Raw genomic sequence first — 22,328 nt, forward strand, 5'->3', positions numbered from 1 at the left:
ACTGGTATTATGGCCTTTAGGGACAGGAGCCTCCGCAAAGTAACTTCTAGGGCGTCCTCTTGATGGGCGATCAAGGAGATTCCACAAACCTGTCTGGCGGGAGTCGAAGAAAATCCAGGTAATACCCTTCTCGGATGATGGCGAGGACCCACTAATCTGAAGTAATCTCGACCCACCTTCGGTAGAAGAGGGATAGCCTGCCCCCTATGGCTGCTACCCCCGGATGGGTCTGCTGATTTTCATTGTGGAGTACGGCCGGGACCCGAACTCGAGCCGGTTCCCCTCTTGTTGTGCTTAGGCCGAAAGGACTGGTTCCTGGCCTGCGAACGAGGTGCTTGGTAGCGAGTCCTGTAAGGGTTGAAGCGCTGAGAGGTTCTACCTCTGGATGGTCTAGGAAAGGGGCGCTGGTTCCTCCTTGACCGGTCTTCTGGTAGACGGGGTAATGGAGAAGCGCCCCATTTATTGGCCAGTTTCTCAAGGTCGCTGCCGAACAGGAGGGATCCCTCAAAGGGCATTCTCGTGAGGCGTGTCTTGGAGGAGGAGTCTGCCGACCAATTACATAGCCAGAGCTGTCTCCTGGCCGCCACTAAGGATGACACTCCTTTGGCAGCCGTACGGATTAAGTCGGAGGCTGCATCAGTGAGGAACGAGAGAGCTGATTCCATTTCTTCTCCCCGGGTGGTGTTCCTAGCCTGTGATAAACAGGAACGTGTCACCACGGTGCAGCAGGTCGCAATTCGTAGGGACATGGCTGCCACCTCAAAGGCTTGTTTCAGAATGGTGTCCATGCGCCGGTCATGTGTATCCTTGAGGGCCGTCCCCCCCGCCACCGGAATGGTGGTGCGCTTCACAATTGCTAACTATGGCATCTACCTGGGGGCACGCCAGCTTCTCCTTGGTTGCCGGGTCTAAGGGGTACATGCCAGCCAAGGCCCGACCCTCCTTGAATGGGGCCTCCGGCGTATTCCATTCCAGATCGATTAACTGCTGAGCTACTTGTAGGAGAGGAAAATGGTGAGACGTTTGGCGCAGACCCTCTAACAGGGGATTCATTCTAGGTTCCTCAGGGGCATCGTGGCCCGGAATAGCCAGCTCCGACAGGCATTGAGAGATCAAGCCTGGGAGATCCCCTTTCAAAAAGAAGCGCCTCATGGTCCGATATGGTTCAACCCCCGAGGGCAGTTTTCCCTCCTCGGGGGACTCGTCGTCTTCCTCGGGGCAATCTGAATCCCCATAAGTGGGGGTTTCGGGTGGCGCGTGGCCGTGCCTAGGCCTTGAGGGTCCAGGGGCCGGGTCATCCGGTATGTATGGACCCTCTCGGGGAGCAGCCTGCATTGTGACAAAGGCATGAATCCCCTTAAATAATTCCACCCAGGAGAGCAAAGCAGGATCTGGTCTGAGGGGTACCAGGGTCCCTCGAGGTCCCCGGCTGCTCACTGCTGCCTGCTAGGTCCGGGGTGTTCCCTGAGGAACTGGCAAGTACGCTGGGTTGCAACCGGTCCTGGCCTGGAACTCCCAGGGCCTCTTCACATCGGGCACATAGGGAGTCTGCTTCCTCGCTCTGTGTGGCTCTAAGGCTGCATGCCGAGCAGAGGCTCATGCCTGATGCTGGAGGGGCCGGCTCCGCTGACGCATGGGCTCTCTTACGCTCCATGTGCGCCTAGGAACGGACGCGTATCAGCGGGCACCTATGAACGCTCGCCTAACAACGTGCGCGCGCTTAACAACGTGCGTGCGCCTATTGTGCGGTGACAAACCAGGCAGGAAAATGGCGACCTCCGTGGCGGATTGCCACATAGGCAGACTCTGCGAATCCTCGCTTCCTCAGAGACCAACAAGTAAAGATGTACGCCTTACCTTGACTTCGGCGCTTCCCGGTTGCGACCCAGGCGGTCTCCGGCTGCGGGGGGAGAGGGTGAGTACCGTCACCGCCGCGCTCGAGGAAGTGCACCCGCTGCCTCTGGGCCGCGCCCGAACTCGTCTCGCTCGGGGGCCAAGTCCTCGCCGGGACCGAGACTGCCTCTATGCTGCGCCCGAGCCCTTCTCACTCGGGGGGGCTAGGTCCCTGCCGCGAGCCGGCCACCGGACCGAGGCCCTTACCTCCGAGGGACCACGGAAATCGCCTCGGGAAACTCAACTGGGGGAGGGACCGACTGGTATCACCACAGGAGTGCGGGTCTCGTCTTCAGGTAGATTTCTTCTATGAATTTAGTTGTGTAGAATTTGGAAACACGCTCAGCGAGCGTGAGGGAGCTCCAAACTGCTTTGGAGACGGAAATTACTGAATTACTGCACTTCCTGCGGGGGTATATGTACCCGTGCTGACGTCAGATCAGTCTCCAACTGCTAGCACAAGCACACTATACTCACTTGTTTTGAGTCCATCTGCTACATGCTAGGAAAGTTGATTTTGTCACAAAGATGGGCTTGGCCGAAATAGTTAAGGAGAGAATGAGTAAGCAAAGGTGATACCCTGACTCGATTACCTGGACTACTCAAACATGTGTTGTAATTTTGGCCATATTTGGCAAAAAGACCTGCATCTAATCTTCCATAAGCAGGACAAGATATAGGTTAGAGCAGAGCTTTCCAAACTGTGTGTCGGGACACATTAGTGTGTCGCCTGCAGTGTGCAGGTGTGTCGCGCAAGCCCGGTCAACTCTGATGCGAGTTTGGGCTTTTTTTTTCCTAGAGATTCACTTTTTTTTTTTCAGTTTATGGGTTGCTTATTATTGGGTGATTTTTGCTGTCAATCGCGTTTTTTTGGGGGGCTTGGTGGGTGGAACGAGCCCAGCCATCCTTGCATTGGCTGCTGCTGTCGATGAGGCCTGGCCATGAGGAGTACTGACTGCAAGCAGCAGTGTCTGGTGATCATGGAAGGGAGTGAAGCACTTAACTGGCAACAATCAAAAAGACGAGGTACATGAGTGTGGGGGCCAGACATGTGCTGGGGGGGAGAGAGATGAGTGAGTGGGGGGCAAACATGCTGGGGGGACAGACATGTGCTTGAGGGGGAGAGATATGAGTGTGTGGGGGCCAGACATGTGCTGGGGGGGGAGGAGAGAGATGAGTGTGTGGGGGACAGACAATTTGTTTTATTATTGTTTCTCATAAATTATAACAATAACATGAATCTTGGAATATATATTTTTAATATAAATTTAAGGTTTTCATGAGATAGGTTGTGTCGTGAAACATTTTATTTATGTATATATTTAAGGAAACATACATAAATTGTCGAAATATGTTTCGTTCGTTTAACCTTTAACCTCTGGTTTACTAGTAGACTGAATTACCGTGTCGTGAAATTATGTTTGTCTAAAAAGTGTGTCACCAACATGAAAAGTTTGGAAAGCTCTGGGTTAAAGAGACCTGACAGCATTCAAATTCCATAGTCAAAAAGATGGCATCTATTGATGTTGGGTGGGAGCAAGCTGTTCTGATGGTCTATCCCACTGCCTAGTTCTAGCGCAAGGTTGTCTTTGGATCTGTTGTGATTGTCTGACAAAAGGAATGAAAGTGCTTCCTGTAGTAGTAATATCTCTTATATTGAGCAGTGTTCAATCCTCTAGATGAAATGGACTCTGTTACAAGGGCAGACAAATGCTATAGTGTGTAACAATGGTCCTTTACAGTGTCAACTGTTTCTTTGCCCTTTTCTGTGAATAAGCTATTGCTATGCAAGGTATACCACCTAATTTGATAACATCCTCTCTAAGGTCTTTAACTAAGCAATTTTTGGGCTCCTTAACACTGTTTTAAATGCATCATAAACAGATGCAATTAGGAGAGTGCCACATTCATCAGAGAGGAGCATGGATTTCAGGTCTGAGAGGGAAGCATGCCAACATTTTTTGTACTTTCTGCAGTAATGTGTGCATATATTGTATCATGTAGAGAAGCGAGGCAATTCTAGCACATAGCATCACGCCAGGAAACACTTTTCCAAATGGATCCAGAGGTTTTGAGTCTTTGCCTGGGGGATTGTTAGTGATCTCTGTGTTTTTTCATTGCAGACTCCACTGCCACAGAACCGTGAGACAGCATTTTGTTTAATTCCTGGTAGGTCTAATTTTATTTTCTTTTTAACCCCTTGAATGGAAACTGGAGACTACCATAAGCACATTTGTTGTTCTAAGTAGTAGACGCTATGGCAAGAATCCTTACAAATACACGTAAAGCCGACCACATCACCCCTATTCTTAAGGAACTCCATTGGCTTCCCATCTCCTCCCACATCAGATACAAAACCCTCACCATTATACACAACTCCCTGCACAACCACAATCACTCCTGGCTTGAGGATGCTCTTAGATTCCACTCCTCCAATCGTCCTATTAGAACCGCACTCTCAGGAACCCTCTACACCCCTTCCCTTAAATGTGCTCACCACACTTCCACCAGAGAAAGAGCCCTATCCACTGCAGGCCCCTCCCTCTGGAACACTACGCCACTTGAGCTCAGACTAGAACCATGCATTCGGAAATTCAAAACAGGGGTTAAAACATGGCGCTTTAAAATGGCCTACCCTGACTTTGATCCTACGTAGTGCCCCTGCTCCCTCTACTCCTTCAGAGAAAGAGCCCTGTCATCACCGTACTTATAGCCTTCTCCTTTATTCCTTTAATTGTACTCTGTCTCCCATATCTCTGCACCTCCTTATGTACCCCCTTCCCCTGTCCTTAAACCCTACCTTTCCCTATAGCAACCCTGCTAGACTATATATAGTTGCCTTTCTGAACGTATAATTTGTAATGTCATATATAGTGTCTTCTGTATGTACTAGTTAAAGATAATGTATATTATTGTATATACCACCTTTTGGAGTGTATAAGGTTATCCACAGTGTAAAGCAAGCTTGCTTACCGTAAACGGTGTTTCGATAGATAGCAGGTTGAATTAGCCATGCTGTCATGAGAACTGCCAATCAGGGCCCGGGAGGCGGAGCTTAACAAGCAGAGTAGATTTTTTTCAGTCTCTGCGGCTGCACGTGCGTTCCCGTGCAGGAAAGTATCAGATTCTCCTCAGTCTGTATTTAAGCTTGAGTGTAGCTGATGAAAGTGCGACTACTAGGGAGGCGGGAGGGTCCGCATGGCTAATTCATTCTGCTATCTACGGAAACACCGTTTACGGTAAGCAAACTTGCTTTTTGCCCATTGATAGCAGGGCTGAATTAGCCATGCTGTCATGGGAGTCCCAAGCTCCCAGTCACACTTAATTATTTATCCACTGCGTGATGAATACCTGTGGTAGTCGCTTGATTTAAGTAGGCAATGTGTGCAGAATTGCCTGTCCCAGCTTCGCATCCCCTGCCTGCTGTTTGTCTATGCAGTAATGAGAAGTGAACGTATGGAGTGACGACCATGTGGCCACCTTGCAAATGTTCACTGGTTGCACATTTCTAAGATGTGCTATGGAGGTAGCCATGGCTCGAACTTGATGAGCTCGTGGGAGCGAAGGGAGTCTTAAGTCTTGCTTGTTGTAACAAAACTGAATACATTGTACAATCTAGCTGGAGATGGTTCTTTTTGCCACCGGCAACCAGGGGCATTTGGGTTGAAGGAGACTAAGAGCTGAGATACACGATTTGTAGAGTGTTCTTCGTTTGTAATATGCCAACGCTCACTTACAGTCTAGGGTGTGCAACAAACATTCCCTGTCATTAGAATGAGGTTTTGGGAAAAAGGTGGGCACCTCTATTGCCTGTTTGAGGTGAAATGCTGAAATTACCTTTGGAAGGAAGGTTGGATGCAGTCGGAGGATCACTTTATTGTGATAGAACTGTTGATACGGGTCGTAATGGACTAGTGCTTGTAGTTCACTAACCCTACATACGGATGTTACTGCTACCAAAGACACCACTTTCCAGGTGAGGTATTTTATATGTGCTGAATCCATGGGCTCGAAGGGTGGTAAGCATGAGTTGTTCAAGTAGTACGTTAAGGTTCCATGGAACCGGTGGTTTAGCTACTAGGGGTCAAAGATGCATTAAACCCCTGATGAATCTGGATAACAAGGGATGATCAGCAATAGAGTGATTATTAATCGGCCTGTGAAATGCCAAAATCACGCTGAGATGAACTCATATAGATGATGTTGCTAACCCGGCCAGGTATAGGGAATGGAGATAATCCAATAAGAGGATTGGCGAACAGTCTATGGGTGGAATACCTTTCGCTGTACACCAGTTGGAATAGCATTTCCATTTAAAAGTATAACTTCATCTGGTAGATGGCTTTCTGGATTCTAGAAGTATTGCTTGTGCTACTGCAGAAACCCCCTGTGCAGTTAATAATGTCCGCTCAATCTCCATGCAGTCAGATGGAGGGAGGAATGGAGTGGATGAATGAGCACTCCCCCTTCCTGAAGTAGACGTTCTGGGCGGTCTGGTAATTGAATTGGAGGTGCGATCGACAGACGTAAAAGATAACTGTACCACGGTTGTGTGGGCCAGGCTGGAGCAATGAGGATCAAGTGGCTGTTGTCAGATATGCATTTTTGAATTGTTCTGGTGATTAGTGGAATCTGTGGGAAGGTGGGAAGGCAGGACATCCATGGGATAAGGAAGGCATCCTGAGCGAGTCATGAAAGGCTTGGTCGGATCGAGCAAAATTGCAGAAGATGAGTGTTCGCTTCTGTGGCAAAGAGATCTATTTTCAGAGTCCCCCAACGAGCGAAGATAGTCTGTACCACTTCTGGGTTGAGAGACCATTCGTGTGGGTGAAAAATGAGACTTAACCTGTCCGCTCTGGCGTTTGCTATTCCCGGCAGGTAAGTTGCTTGTAGATGGATGGAGTGTCTATGTGTATGGTGAAAGATTTGTAGGGCTTCTCTGCAGAGGGGCCATGAACCAGACCCGCCTTGCTTGTTTATGTAAAACATTGCCACTTGGTTGACTCGTCGACTTTGAAGATACTTCTGAAATTTTTTAGGGCATTGCGTATCGCTCTGAGTTCCAGTAGATTGATCTGCAGGGTCTGTTCAGTTAGTAACCATAGGCCTTGCATCTCCCATAGGTCGAGATGAGCTCCCCAACCTTTCCGGGATGCATCTGTGGTGAGGACTGCATTGTGTTGCGGAGGACTGAACAAGGCTCCCTTGTCCATTGTGGGTGCAAGGAGCCACCAGTCAATGTCCTTTTTCATCTGAGCTGTCAATGTTATACGGTTCTGCAATGGATGTGAATGCTGTTTCCACTGGCGTTTCAGACCCCACTGTAAGAGTCTCATGTGAAGTTTTGTGTTTGGCACCGTAAAATTCGCTGCCATGTGACCCAAGACAGTCAAAATGTTTCGAGCCGTTGGACACTGCATTTCCCGCAGCGATCGAAGCAGCGAACGCATCGCCAGCTTTCTGTCTTCCGGAAGGAATGCTCTGGTGCGAATGGTGTCTAGACGAGCTCCTATGAACTGTAGAACCTGTGTAGGTTCTACAGTTCATAGTTGATGAACTAGTTGATGAGTTGGATAGTTGAGCAACCCCAGTTCCTGAAGGCAACTGCTCTGTTGAGATGATCCTTTAATAAGATTGGGTCTGAAGCTACTATTTACCAGTTGTCCAGGTATGGAAAGATAGTCATATCTTGACGACGAAAATGGGCCTGAAGGCAACTGCTCTGTTGAGATGATCCTTTAATAAGATTGGGTCTGAAGCTACTATTTACCAGTTGTCCAGGTATGGAAAGATAGTCATATCTTGACGACGAAAATGGGCCACCACCACCTCACCAAATGGTGAACACCAGGGTGTTCACCATTTGGTGAACACCCTGGGTGCTGCCGAGAGGCCAAAGGGAAGGACTTTGTATTGGTAATGCTGTTGGTGGTATTGAAAACACAGGTATTGCCAAGAGGACTGGTGGATTGGAATGGAGAAATTACTTACCTGATAATTTCGTTTTCCTTAGTGTAGACAGATGGACTCAGAACCAATGGGTATAGTGTACTCGTGCTAGCAGTTGGAGACGGATCAGATTTCAATCTGACGCCAGCCCCTAGTACATATACCCCTGCAGGAAGTGCAGATCCTCAGTATTCTTCCTTGCAAAGCATTGTGGATATATGTTTGACTGACCGATTGGTTAATTTGATTAACTTGTATAACTTCGTAACTATATAAACGTTATAACTTGATTAACTGGATTAATTTGAACTGGTCGATTGAGTATAGCTGGAGACCGCCAGGGAGCTCAACCGGAAAGCGTCGACACCCAGCCGGGTGGAGACCTAGGTAAACGAAGGGAGGCTTACCCTTGAATCATTTGCAATACCATGCGTGACAGCAGCCAAGGGCGGGCTGCTGAGTCCATCTGTCTACACTAAGGAAAACGAAATTATCAGGTAAGTAATTTCTCCATTTCCTAGCGTGTAGCAGATGGACTCAGAACCAATGGGATGTATAAAAGCTACTTCCGAACCGGGTGGGAGGCTGCCTGTGACCCACTTAGTATTGCTCTTGCAAATGCCGTGTCCTCCCGAGCCGGAACATCCAGACGGTAGAATCTGGAGAAGGTATGGATGGAGGACCATGTCGCCGCCCTGCAGATCTCGGCAGGCGACATCATTCTTGTTTCTGCCCAGGACGCTGCCTCGGCTCTGATTGAATGAGCCTTGACCTGTAGAGGTGGAGGTTTCCCTGCTTCTACGTAGGCCGCCTTGATAACTTCCTTGATCCAGCGGGCTATGGTTGCCCACGAGGCTGCTTCCCCTAGTCTTTTCCCGCTATGAAGGACAAAAAGGTGGTCCGTCTTCCGTATGGGTTCTGACATTTCCAGGTATCTGGAGAGGATTCTGCCAACGTTGAGGTGACGCAGGTTACGGATTTCTTCCGAATTCTCCAGGGCTCCCGCCAAAGGGAGCGAGATGGTCTGGTTCAGATGGAAGTGGGAGACCACTTTGGGAAGGAATGACGGTACCGTGCGCAGCTGGATGGATCCTGGGGTGAACCTAAGGAAGGGTTCACGGCAAGACAGTGCTTGTAGTTCAGAGATGCGTCGCGCTGAACAAACTGCCAGGAGGAAGACAATCTTCAGGGTCAGCTGACGGAGTGATAGGCCTCGAAGAGGCCTGAAGGTGGATCCAGATAGAAAGTTCAGGACGAGGTTGAGGTTCCACAGAGGTACAGGCCACTTCAGCGGTGGGCGAATGTGTTTGACTCCTCTCAGGAAACGTGACACATCCGGGTGAGAGGCTAGGCTATCACTGTCGTCCCTGGTGCCGAAGCATGCCAGTGCTGCCACCTGTACCTTGATGGAATTGAGGGACAGTCCTTTCTGAAGTCCGCTCTGTAGGAACTCCAGCATCACGGGAACTTTAAGTGAGCGTGTCTTGATGTCGTGATCTTCACACCAAGCCTCAAATATTCCCAGATCCTTATGTATGTTAGCGATGTGGAGAACTTGCGTGCTCGGAGGAGGGTGTCTATTACCGCCGAGTATCCACTCTTCTTCAGGAGAGCCCTCTCAATGGCCAGACCGTAAGAGAGAGTTGAGTCGGGTCCTCGTGGACGATCGGACCTTGTTGTAGCAGGTCTCAGAGGGGGCAGGGGTAGAGGGTTCCCTGCCAGCAGTCTTCTCATGTCTGCGTACCACGGTCTTCTTGGCCAATCTGGGGCCACCAGAAGAACTAGCCCCTTGTGTAGCTGTATCTTGTGAATCATTGCGCCCAAAAGGGGCCACGGCGGGAAGGCGTATAGTAGGGTGCCCTGTGGCCAGGTTTGCACCAGGGCATCGATTCCTTGGGATTGTAGATCCCGCTTGCGGCTGAAGTATCTGGGTACTTAGGCGTTGGTTCTGTTCGCCAGGAGGTCCATTTCCGGTGTTCCCCACCGGTTTACTATCATCCGGAAGGCTGCGGGAGCTAGCTTCCATTCTCCTGGGTCTAGACTTTCTCTGCTGAGGAAGTCCGCCGTGATGTTGCCCTTCCCGGCGATGTGGGCGGCGGAGATCTCCTGGAGATTTGCTTCTGCCCATGCCATCAGTGGGTTTATCTCCAGTGACACCTGTTGGCTTCTGGTTCCCCCTTGTCTGTTGATGTAGGCAACCGTTGTGGTGTTGTCGGACTTCACTCTGACCGCTTTGCCTCGGAGTCTTTGAGCGAACCGCAGGCAGGCGAGTCTGACTGCCCGCGCTTCTAGGCGATTGATGTTCCATCCTGCCTCTTCTGCGTTCCACTGCCCTTGGGCGGTTAGTTCCTCGCAGTGTGCTCCCCATCCCTGTAGACTGGCGTCTGTCGTTAGCAGAGTCCAGGTTGGGGATGACAGTCTTGAGCCTCTGTTCATGTGGCTGGGCTGCAGCCACCAGCGTAGTTTGGTCCGGACTGTGCCCGGGAGAGGTAAGTGTATGGTGTAATTGTGCGACCGTGGGTTCCAACGTGACAGCAGTGAGTGTTGTAGAGGCCTCATGGGGGCCCTCGCCCAGGGGACCACTTCCAGTGTGGATGCCATCAGCCCTAGGGTCTGTAGGTAATCCCATGCCATGGGGCGAGGGTCGCTCAACAAGGATTTCAACCGGTTCCACAGCTTTGAACTCCTTGCGGGCGTCAGGCTGACTTTGTCCTTCTTGGTGTCGAAGTGGACCCCCAGGTACTCCAACGATTGTGAGGGCTGCAGGGAACTCTTGTTCGTGTTGACCACCCATCCGAGGCTCTCCAGTAGAGACTTGACTCTGTTGGTTGATTGAGTGCTTTCCTCTGGAGACTTTGCCCTGATCAGCCAGTCGTCCAAGTAAGGGTGTACGAGGACTCCTTCCTTCCGCAGTATTGCCGCCACTACCACTATCACCTTGGTGAACGTCCGTGGTGCTGTGGCTAGCCCGAAGGGTAGGGCCCTGAACTGGTAGTGATGGCCCAGAATCTTGAAGCGTAGGTAACGCTGGTGTTCCCGATGAATTGGGATGTGCAGGTATGCCTCTGACAGATCCAGGAATGTGAGGAACTCTCCCGGCTGTATTGCCTTTATTACGGATCTCAGGGTTTCCATGCGGAAGCAGGGGACCTTCAGGTAACTGTTTACGGATTTGAGGTCCAGGATTGGCCGGAACGTTCCCTCTTTCTTGGGAACAAGAAAGTATATAGAATAATGACCAGAGTTTATCTCCTGAGGAGGTACCGGGGTAATGGCCTCGAGGGCCAGTAGCCTGGCTAGTGTAACTTCCACTGCTGCATTTTTGGTGGGGTCGTGGCAGGGGGACTCCACAAACTTGTCCGGGGGGGGGGGGGGGGGGGGGGAGCGTAATAAGTCCAGGTAGTACCCTTCCGGATGATGGCTAGGACCCACTTGTCCGAAGTTATCTCGACCCATCTTTGGTAGAATAGGGCCAGTCTGCCCCCTATGGCTTCCCTTGGATGGGTCGGCTGATTCTCATTGTGGGGGACGGCCGGGCCCTGTGCCCGAGCTGCTTCCCTTCTTGTTGTGCTTGTTCCGAAAGGACTGGTTCCTGCCCGAAGGGCAGGGCGCCTGGTAGCTGCTCCTGTATGGGTTGAAGTGCTGCGAGCTTCTGCCCCTGGGGGCCCTGGCAGGCTGTCGTTGGGCTCTCCTTGACTTGTCTTCCGGAAGGCGCGGGACTGGGGATTCGCCCCATTTGCCCGCCATCTTTTCTAAATCGCTGCCGAACAGGAGGGTTCCTTTGAAGGGCATCCTTGTGAGTCGGGTTTTGGAAGATGGGTCGGCCGACCAGCTTCTGAGCCAGAGATGTCTCCTTGCCGCCACTGCCGATGATACTCCTCTAGCCGCTGTATGTACGAGGTCTGAGGATGCGTCCGTTAGAAAGGATAGCGCTGGGTCCAGGATATCTCCCGGTGTGCCGTTCCTGGCCTGGGATAAGCAGGCACGTGTCACCACGGTGCAGCAGGCTGCAATCTGAAGAGACATAGCAGCCACGTCAAATGACTGCTTAAGCATAGCTTCCAGCCGGTCATGCGTGTCCTTGAGGGCTGCTCCTCCCTCCACCGGGATGGTGGTGCGCTTGGAGACTGCGCAGACCATGGTGTCCACTCTTGGGCAAGCGAGCATGTCTTTGGTTGCTGGGTCCAGGGGGTACAAACTGGCCAAGGCCCTTCCCCCTTTAAAGGCAGACTCTGGGGTGTTCCATTCCAGGTCAATAAGCTGTTGTGCAGCTCGCAAGAGCAGGGAAATGACGGGAGGTCTGTCGAAGGCCTTCCAGAAATGGGTTCTCCTTGGGATCCCCCTGGGTTTCTGAGACCGGGATCGCTAGTTCTGCCAGGCACTGGGAGACCAGGTCCGGGAGCTCGTCCCTTGTGAAGAACCGCCTCATGGTTCGGTGGGGTTCTGTCCCCGGGGGGAGTTCTCCTTCTAGAGATTCGGCTTCATCTTCTGAGAAGTCCATGCCCTCGAAGTTAGGACTACTTGGCGGTAAGGGCCTATGCCTGGGTCTTGAGGGACCTGGGGCATAGGGGTCCTTCCTGAGACGTATGTGGTTGGTCCGCCCGGGAATCCGTTTGCATCCGGACAAAGGCGTGAATCCCCTTGAAGAGTTCCACCCAAGAAATAGACGAGGGGTCCACATTGAGTGGCGCTGTTTCCCTGGGAGCCTCCGGCTGGGAGGGGGTCCCACTGGGGGTTGCTAGCTCCAGGGAGCCCCCTGAAGAGCTAGTCCCCGGCCCTGGGCGAGTCTGAGCTTGTGGTGGATCTCCCAGGGCCTCCTCGCATTGGGTGTATAGGGCGTTGGCTTCCTGGCTCTGGGTGGCCTTGAGGTGGCATGCTGAGCAGAGGCCTAGGGATTTTACTTCAGATCTTGGCGGCATCGAGGTTGCCTGCGCATACATGTTTCGCTCCGGAGCGCCTGGTTGCGTGCGTGGACTTGAGCGCGTATTAGTGTGCTTAAATCGGGTTGTGCGCGTATCTGTGTACTTAACCCCGGATGTGCGCGCGCGTAGTCCGCGCGACCGGGACTTGCGCGCACCGTTTATGCGTCTGAGTGTTCTTGTGCGTGTAGCTTAGGCGCAGAAGTAGGTTTGTGCGCACAGGTAAATTTTGTGCGCCCGGCGGCGATGAGAATGGCAAGATTAAAGCCAAGATGGCGACGGCGACCATGCGGGCAAGATGGAGACTACCTCGGAGGGTCTCCACGTGGGAAAGCCCTTGGAAATGCCAGGGTCTGGCCCTGCTAGGGCGGATCAACCCGGTGGCACTGGCATCGGCCGATGGCCTGCGCTCGTCCTCAATCCTCGGAGACCGGCACAAGTAAAGATTTCTACCTTACCTTATCTTCGGCGCTTCCCGGTCTCGTCCTGGGCGGTCTCGGGCTGCGGGGGGAGAGGGCAACTATCTTCACCGCCGCTTTTGAGGGTGCACCCGCTGCCTCTCAGCCGCACCCGAACTCCTCTCGCTTGGGGACTGTAAGTCCTCGCCGCGATTCGGCCGCAGGACCGAGGCTGCCTCGGTGCCGCGCCCGAGCCTTCGGGGGCTAGGTCCTGTCGCGATTCGGCCGCTGGACTGAGGCTAACCTCCGAGGGACCACGGAAATCACCTCGGGAATCTCAACTGGGGGAGGAACCCGAGGGTATCACCGCAGGAGAGCGGGGCTCGTCTTGAGTAGGATTTTCTCCTTTAAATTTAGTTCTAACGCTCAGAGAGTGTGCAGATAGCTCCTAACTGCTATGGAGACGGAAAATACTGAGGATCTGCACTTCCTGCAGGGGTATATGTACTAGGGGCTGACGTCAGATTGAAATCTGATCAGTCTCCAACTGCTAGCACGAGTACACTATACCCATTGGTTCTGAGTCCATCTGCTACACGCTAGGAAAGTGTGTGTAAGCATCCTTCAGATCTATGGAGCACATCCAGTCCTTGGGTTGTAATAAGGGAAGAATGGACTTCAGGGAAACCATCTTGAATTTTTCCCGAACTATCCATTTGTTCAAGTCCCAGATGTCCAGAATGGGTTGATAACCCCCGGATTTCTTTGGAATTAGGAAATATGGGGAGTAGAAGCCCTTGTAATGATTCGCCTGAGGGATGTATCTGATAGCCCTTTGATGGTGAAGTAGGGCAATCTCTTAGGCGAGCTGGGGGTGTAGTGTTTTCGATCCCCGAGTTACTAGAATTTGGGGCTTTGTTATAAACTGAAGTTGATATCCATTCTTTACTATTTCCAGAACCCACTGATCCGATGTTATGGACTCCCAGGTGGTGAAGCAAGCTGTAATTCGTCCGGGAGGGACTTCCGTCAGGGGAGGTGATGGCCTGGCACCTAAAAAGACTGAGGTTTTCACTAGGGCCGCTGCTTGCTGCGGTTGTCTTTACGGCCATGGTTTTCCCCTCCTCTGCTGCTGTTGCTGAGGGGGTTGCGTCTGCTGCCTTTGAAATGCAGGATAAGATTGTGTTCTGAATGGTTGATAGGTACGATAAGGTCTGCGAGAGAATGGCTGTCTACGAGACGCATGGTAATATCTTTTGGAAGATGCTGGAGTCGTTAACGATTGTACTGTGAGAGCCTGATCCTTTAGTTTATTGTGTCGTGGAATCACTTGCCGAACAGGTTGTCTCCCGTACATGGGAGATTAGCCAGCTTATCATGTAATTCCTCTCGTATGGCACTGGTCTTCAGCCAAGCTAATCTGCGTGCCGCTATCGCTGTTGCTCGAGAGGAGTTTTCGAATCCTTCGTATACTGCTCGGAGCAGTTAGGAGCATTCTTCTAGATCTAAGATAGGAGAAGGAATGTTGTCCCCTGTCGAGGTAAACATTCCTTTGGTTGCCTGGATAAATTCATACATATACTGTACCATATAGAATTGGTGATGATGAATGCGTGCTGTTAGCATTGCGTTTTGGTATACCTGTTTAGCAAAATCATCCAGGCATTTATTATCTTTGCCAGGGGGATTGGATGCATGCGTTTTCGACTTCCTTGATCTTTGTAACGCTGATTCCACTACTATAGACTCATGCGGTAATTGTGGAGTGGAATATGTGGAAGGCTTTTGCATTTTAAATTTTAAGTCCATTTTCCTAGAAACCGCTGACAATGTGAACGGGGTTTCCCATGATTTTTAAAGGACACTAACACATTGTTTGGCGGAAGCGATGTAGGTTCCCCTGGCGTATCAAAGATCTTTAGCAGGCCCAACGTTGCAGCCCTGGGTTCTGGTAATTTCTGTACCTCTAACCGTAAAATAGCTCCCATCTTATCTACGAACTTTGGATAAGAAAGATCCTCCGGGGGAGAATACGGTTCAGGTGGTTGATCCGAAGGATAGCCGGTGGAGGAAGTAGGTGAAGAGTGCGACGATACAGAAACCCTCTGAGAAGAGTGTGAGGGGCTGGTGACTAGGGCTGTGGGGGTATTGCTACAGGTGATGGTTCCACTGGGAACAAATGTGGCTGCCCCGTCGGTTCTTTAGGACTAGATGGAGATTCCGGCGGCAAAGTAAAGGATGACTGCAGAGTGTCAAAAAATCCCACTATGGATTGTGAGAGTTCCCAAAACGCCTTCCTCGTCTGTAACGGCATTGGAAGGCATTCATGAGGTGCACCCGGATGAGCAGCGGCTCATCCGGGTAAATATTTGGGTGATCTGGCTGTGGGGTATGAGCTCTTGAACTTTTGTTCCCTTCCGAGGGGTTAGTATCACACCCAGACTGATGTCTGGATGATTCCCTTGTGTCACTTGACGTGGAGATAGAATGAGAGGAAGCAGAAGATGGTACATGTACTATCTGTCTCTCAGAGAGGCCTGACCTTCCCAATAGTCCCATATTATGAAAGGAGGATAAGGCTGATGACTTGCCTTCAAACTGTGAAGGTCTGTAATGTTTGGCGTGCCAACGTTCATGTCTGTGTACATGCTTACGTCTTCTCGACGAGGAAGAGGAGCTTCTACCATGACTCTTAGAGACATTATGTCGGTCTGAATGCTTACTACCCTGTGGAGAATTTCTCCCCGAAGTGGATCTTTTGGAAGACGTATGGCTCCTTACTGGAGAAGTTTGTCTTTTGTGTGTCTCAGCTCTCGGCGCTATTGGCTTCGATAAGGGCTCCAATTGCTTTATCAAATCTTGCCGCACTTGCGCCAGTCCCATAACCGATCCAGACTCCGGGCGTGATGTGCTCGGCTCTGGTTTCCTCGGCGCCGGCTCCCAATGCTTCATGTGCGGCGCCGAGCGGTGTTTTGGTTTTTTTTTTTTTTTTTTTTAAATCGGCACATGCTTCAGCTGAGCAGTCGGCTCCATTTGGGAAGCTGTCAGCTCGATATTCAATATAGGCCGCAGCTCCCTCGGCGCCGATGGATCCCTGTGCGCCCGTCTATACTGATCAGATGACTGTCAGCGCCTTTTTGACAAGGATGGCGGTGATTGCCCTCTCGAAGCCCTCCATTTAGATACGGGGACTCGAGCAGCATCGATGCTGTGTGTCCCAGGTCCCTGGGATTCGCCCTGGTCTTTTGGACGCCTGCCCTCCCTACCTCCAGTCCTGGAGGCCTGTGGGTCCCACGACGAGGCTCGTTTCTTCAGGGGTGGCGCCAGCGACGTCGGCCCCGGTGAAGAGTGTGCTGTCGACGGCCTGTCCACCGCTTTTAGTTCCAGCATTCTGTAGGCCCTGTGATGCCGGGCTCGTGGGGACATCTGTCCACAAAAATCACAATCCATTTGATTGTGGTCCGGTCCCAAACAGCGGTAACAACGATCATGTCCGGTGACAGACATGATCTTACCGCAGGGACACGGCTTGAAGCCCGAGGGCTTCAACATTTTCGGTTTGAAAAAGAGATGTGAGGAGAAATCAGCTCTGCATGCGCTCCCGCGCGCGGAAAAAACAGACTGAGGAGAATCTGTTATTTTCCTGCGCGGGAACACATGCGCAGCAGCAGAGACTGAAAAAAATCTACACTCTGCTTGTTAAGCTCCACCTCCCAGGCCCTGATTGGCAGTTCCCATGACAGCATAGCTAATTCAGCCTTGCTATCAACAGGAAATAAGGTTATACACAGTCCCTTTTTGAGTGTACAATCTGCAATGTTACATATGCTCTTCTGTTTTTCCATCAGGTACTGTTCCTTTTCTCCTCTTCCTGTTTTCCCTCTCTTCTCTCGCCCCTTCTCTCTTCCTATCTGCTCCCCTCCCCCCACCCTGGTTTTTTGTATTTTCCTCCTTCAGTTATATTGTAAACCGGTATGATGTGCCCACGAATGTAGATATATAAAAGCTAATAAATAAAATAAATAAATAGATACAAAAATTTGAGCTGGAATAGCTACTATGTCCTTCACTGAAGTGCCTAATTTATCAGTTGTTGGCTCAACTTATTCATGTAGAGCAGAGCTTTCCAAACTGTGTGTCGGGACATGTTAGTGTGTCGCCTGCAGTGTGCAGGTGTGTCGCGCAAGCCCGGTCAACTCTGATGCGAGTTTGGGCTTTTTTTTTCCTAGAGATTCACTTTTTTTTTTTCAGTTTATGGGTTGCTTATTATTGGGTGATTTTTGCTGTCAATCACGTTTTTTTGGGGGGCTTGGTAGGTGGAACGAGCCCAGCCATCCTTGCATTGGCTGCTGCTGCCGATGAGGCCTGGCCATGAGGAGTACTGACTGCAAGCAGCAGTGTCTGGTGATCATGGAAGGGAGTGAAGCACTTATCTGGCAACAATCAAAAAGACGAGGTACATGAGTGTGGGGGCCAGACATGTGCTGGGGGGAGAGAGATGAGTGAGTGGGGGGCAAACGTGCTGGGGGGACAGACATGTGCTTGAGGGGGAGAGATATGAGTGTGTGGGGGCCAGACATGTGCTGGGGGGAGGAGAGAGATGAGTGTGTGGGGGACAGACAATTTGTTTTATTATTGTTTCTCATAAATTATAACAATAACATGAATCTTGGAATATATATTTTTAATATAAATTTAAGGTTTTCATGAGATAGGTTGTGTCGTGAAACATTTTATTTATGTATATATTTAAGGAAACATACATAAATTGTCGAAATATGTTTTGTTCGTTTAACCTTTAACCTCTGGTTTACTAGTAGACTGAATTACCGTGTCGTGAAATTATGTTTGTCTAGAAAGTGTGTCACCAACATGAAAAGTTTGGAAAGCTCTGATGTAGAGGAAAAGGCATTTCTTTGGATATTTTCTGCAGAAACCAAGTATGAAATGTTCTCATATGAAGAAGTATTTATTGGAGGTAAGGAAGTATCAGAGAATCCCTATGGATCTTTCTTCTCCAAAGGAGGAATTGGAGGCTTGAGAAAGCTCTTAAATCAGAAACATCCTTTTGTGAGCAAACAGAAGCAGAAGAGTGGCAGTGAATTGTCCTCTTATAATTGAAATTGTAAAGGACACGAATGACTAATCAGAACCTGGGTTTTCTGTAACCTTTCTGCGCTAGAGTAATCTGCAGAGATTGAGTAGGCATTATTGTGCTGGAATCTTCCCAGCACATCTTCACAGTACCCCTTTAAGTCTTTTGTTAAAACAAATGATACTGCTCCCAAAGGAAGAGATATAAAATATTTGTCCGCTACTTTGTGATCACAGCGCCCACCGGCCTCTGAGCAAAAGATTTCTTATGAAGTTTGAGAAGTCTTTCTTCTGCTATTAGTGCTCCCCTAAGCGGAAACGTTTGTGTTTTCTGGTTATGAGGGACATTCTTCCACACTCCTCGCAGCTGTTTTGCTTGTGAATGGGACATATACAAATGACAAATTTGGTGGCCATCACTGTCTGTCATATTTTGGTCCTTGTCATCAGCAATGGCACCACACCAAGAAAAAGAAAAAAAAAATTGATTGAAAAAAGAAAAGTAACAAGAAACATCAAAAAGGAAAAACTGAAGAAATCCAGATGGTAGAAGAGAAAAAACAAAAAGGGAGGCGATTGTGGGACCTGCTGCGCAAAGGAGAAGCTGTGCATGCTCAGAACTTTCTACTAGTTCTGAGCTCTGTGACAACTGTTCTGTCCCAGCAACAGTGGATGTCATCAACATCAGTGGCTGATTACATCCTGCTTGTCTATGAAGAATACATACTGAATTACTTTTTCATGTTTATGTTTAATACAGAGTATTGTTTGGCAAGTTTTTTTGTTGGGTAGTTTGGCTGTGAGCCAAGTGCATTTATGATTTATTTTTATTTTAAATTTATATGCCGCTTTCTCCTCTGGTCAAAGCAGCTTACAAAAACATACATAGTAGCATGAATACAGTAACACAAAGTACCTAAAACGAAGATAAAACCAACTGCTGTAGGATCAAAAGATCACTTTTTTTTCTTGTTTTCAAATTTTTTCTAAAGGTTTTAACACTGCACAATGGAAACATTTTTTTCTCTGCATTCTGTCAGCTTTATTACCCAGAAACTTGGAAAGTCTAAAAGGCAATGACCGCAAATCTTAGTGCTCTGGTGGGTTGATATACCTTAAGCAATGAGTTAACAGTTGCAGGTACCTTGCACTCATGGCCTTATGAACCATCAAGAGAACCTTGAAGTGAATTCTTTGTTCAACAAGCCAGTGTAGTAACATCAAAACCGGTGAAATGTGGTCATCTCGAAGTGCCCGAGAATACTCTATTGGCCAAATTTTGAATGACTTAAAGAGCCTCCAATGTGTATTTAAGCAACCCCAAATAGATGGAATTGCAATAATCAAGATTATAAATAATTGAATTGTTCTGAAGTCATTTGGCTCTACATTCGGCTTAAGTCTATGCATAATTCTGCAAGTATCAGGGGCGATATATTGGCAGTCGCCCCTAATACTAGCAGAACCACAGCAAAAATTACCACTGTTCCATAACAGCTCTAAAGACTGAATATTCAACAGCAGCACTCTCCCATCTAATACAATGCTGGTGCCAGACTCAGCAAGCAGTACCATAAAGTCAAAGCTTACAGAATCCATCACCATCCCAAACCGCCCCCCCCCAAAAAAAAAACTAACCCCTCTGTTTTCTAACAGTGATTCACTTTTCACAGCAGATTGTTCCCTGGTTATTCAAAATCCTCACCTTTAACTCAGCACAGGTACCGACAGTATTATCCCTTCATTCTAGCTTTCAAAAGATTTGCTTGTACAAGCTCTGCTTGCCTCAGTTCCACATAAGCTATCAAGATTAGTTAATGCCACCTCCTCCTTTCTACTATTCCATAAGCACAGTTATTATTCAGCATACATATTACATAAAACTACTTAGTTTGACATAGACAGAACTATAAACATACTTGTCTCATTATATCTGGATTATTAAGCATGTGACTAATCTCTGGATTTCGTTGGATCAATTGCTGCATCTGTGGATTGGCCATGATTAGCTGCCTCATAAGGTCTGGATTGGAGAGCATGCTCTGAACAAAAGGGTTCTCCATGATCTGAACCATCATTTCCGGGTTGGACATTAATTGCCGCTGCATCTGGCTCTGCAGCTCGGAGAAGTTCGATGTGTTCATGCCCAGACTACTGAGACCTGCCAGTCCTCCAAGGCCACCTTAAAATCACAAAACACAAAACATTCACACTTATAGCATTTGGAATCCTCATGGAACATTCCCAAGATACTTTCTTTCTTGGTGACCATGCACATGAATAAACAGAAGTTCCCAATATTCCCAAACAAAAAAACAGGTTAGCAACATTTGTAAGGCATGACACTGATGAGGGCTGCTCAGACCGTGCACCATTGATTTAGGAAAGTTTTAAAACAGAAGAGAAAAAGAAAGGGAACAAAGCAAATATCTGTGAGGGACATAAAAATAAAGCACAAGAATCTGTGGAAGGAGAAAAAAGGAAAATGTACAAGCATGATAGAGGATGAGAAAAAATGTCAGTTGACCGATGAAGAAAAATGAGGGCCTACCTAATGTACACAAGAGAAATTAAAAATATGGAGAGGGAAAATATGCACATTGTTTGAGAAATAGATCAAGAGAAAGCCTTAGAGAAGTTTTCAAACTCTTCCTCCTGAACTAATCCTATCAACACAAAGCCTAACAAATCTAGGAGCTGCTGAACAGACCCATCTTGTAGATTACGTGTGTGTGTGTATATATAAAGGAGGACTGCAGCACTAACATATGAAAATGAAGTCTAGGAGAAGTTCTTAAAACAGGGAGCACAGGATAAGGTCTGCACATTTTCTTCCAATATAATGTAAGGAATTTCTATTTTGAGCAGTGTGAAAAAATCAAATGAATAGACATGTCCAATCACAAGAGCTCATTATATTGCTTATATTGTTTAATTTGTACTAAAGGCTATTAGGGAAAGTGATACTTCAATCTGAAATTAGATCTCTGCTATGCAGATAATAGCTGCCTGTCTTTTTTCAGGCAGATCATGTTCTCAGACTGTATGGAAGCTGTAAACCAGTGGATGACCAAACTGGTCAAGACTAAACATGGCTAAGATGGAAATTTTATGTCATTAAGCCTAGTACATTGGAACAAGGTGTGATGCACCTACTCCATAATCAAGGAATGGATACACAGAGTTTTGTATACTGCAATTTTGTTTCTCACTTCCTCACTGTACTAGACAGCTTCCCTGGAGCATCTATTTTATGCGATTCAGATCATGGTCATGCAATATGATTAGGGACCTTCATTTTCAGTTTTTATTTTTCCTGGAAATTTTAATGTTATAAAAAAAAAAAGATTGAAAAAATGACTACAAGAGATAAATCAGTAGAAGAGTAATTTTCCACTCTTTTTGTTATAACATTGAAACTTCCAGGAAAAATTAAATAAAACTGAAAATGAAGATTCCTACATATGATTCAGTGATACAGATCTTACCCAAACTAAACTGGCTGCTGTTTGTAGATGCCGTCGTAGTGGTACTACTGGACTGTGCCGATGTGTTGACAGTACCTCCAGCGCTGGCTGTCTGCTGAGTTGGAGGATTCTGAGATCTGTGTTGCCAAAAACAGAATAGATTACATAAGGATGAAAAATTCAGCCATTTCCTGAAAAGTTTATTTTCTTTTTTTTTTAAACAAGGATAGTGCTGTGCAAGCCAAATAGTTCAGAACGGATCTGGAGAGAAACAAATATAAGAAAAAATGAAAACAGAAAGCAAAATTGCTTAACTTGTAATAGGTGTTATCCCAGGACAGCAGGATGTAGTCCTCACATATGGGTGACGTCACCGGAGCGCAGCGCAGGAAATCTGTCAAAGTTTCTAGAAACTTTTGACCGGCCCTATGAGGCCACTGAGCATGCCCAGCATGCCATGATATTCTCTGCCACAGGTGTCTCTCTTCAGTCTCGTATGTAGCAATAAGGTTTAGCAAAAATAAAATAATAAACGGAAGGAGACCCAACTCCGCGGGGTGGCGGGTGGGTTCTTTGAGGACTACATCCTGCTGTCCTGGGATAACACC

At 48.5% G+C, this 22,328-nt stretch overlaps 1 protein-coding gene across 2 annotated transcripts in view; it reads right to left on the reverse strand.

Annotated features, from left to right (window-relative positions):
- Positions 1 to 22,328, reverse strand: part of UBQLN1 (ubiquilin 1) — a 240,663-nt gene that overhangs the window by 124,599 nt on the left and 93,736 nt on the right. For both annotated transcript variants that reach the window (XM_029616806.1, XM_029616814.1), the window contains exons 3-4: positions 21,742 to 21,857; positions 20,173 to 20,435 (exon numbers count right to left, since the gene is read on the reverse strand). In XM_029616806.1, coding sequence (XP_029472666.1) covers positions 20,173 to 20,435; positions 21,742 to 21,857 — 379 coding nt within the window. The remainder of the gene's footprint in view (positions 1 to 20,172; positions 20,436 to 21,741; positions 21,858 to 22,328) is intronic.

Source organism: Rhinatrema bivittatum, chromosome 1, assembly GCF_901001135.1.
Source record: "Rhinatrema bivittatum chromosome 1, aRhiBiv1.1, whole genome shotgun sequence".
NCBI lineage: Eukaryota > Metazoa > Chordata > Amphibia > Gymnophiona > Rhinatrematidae > Rhinatrema > Rhinatrema bivittatum.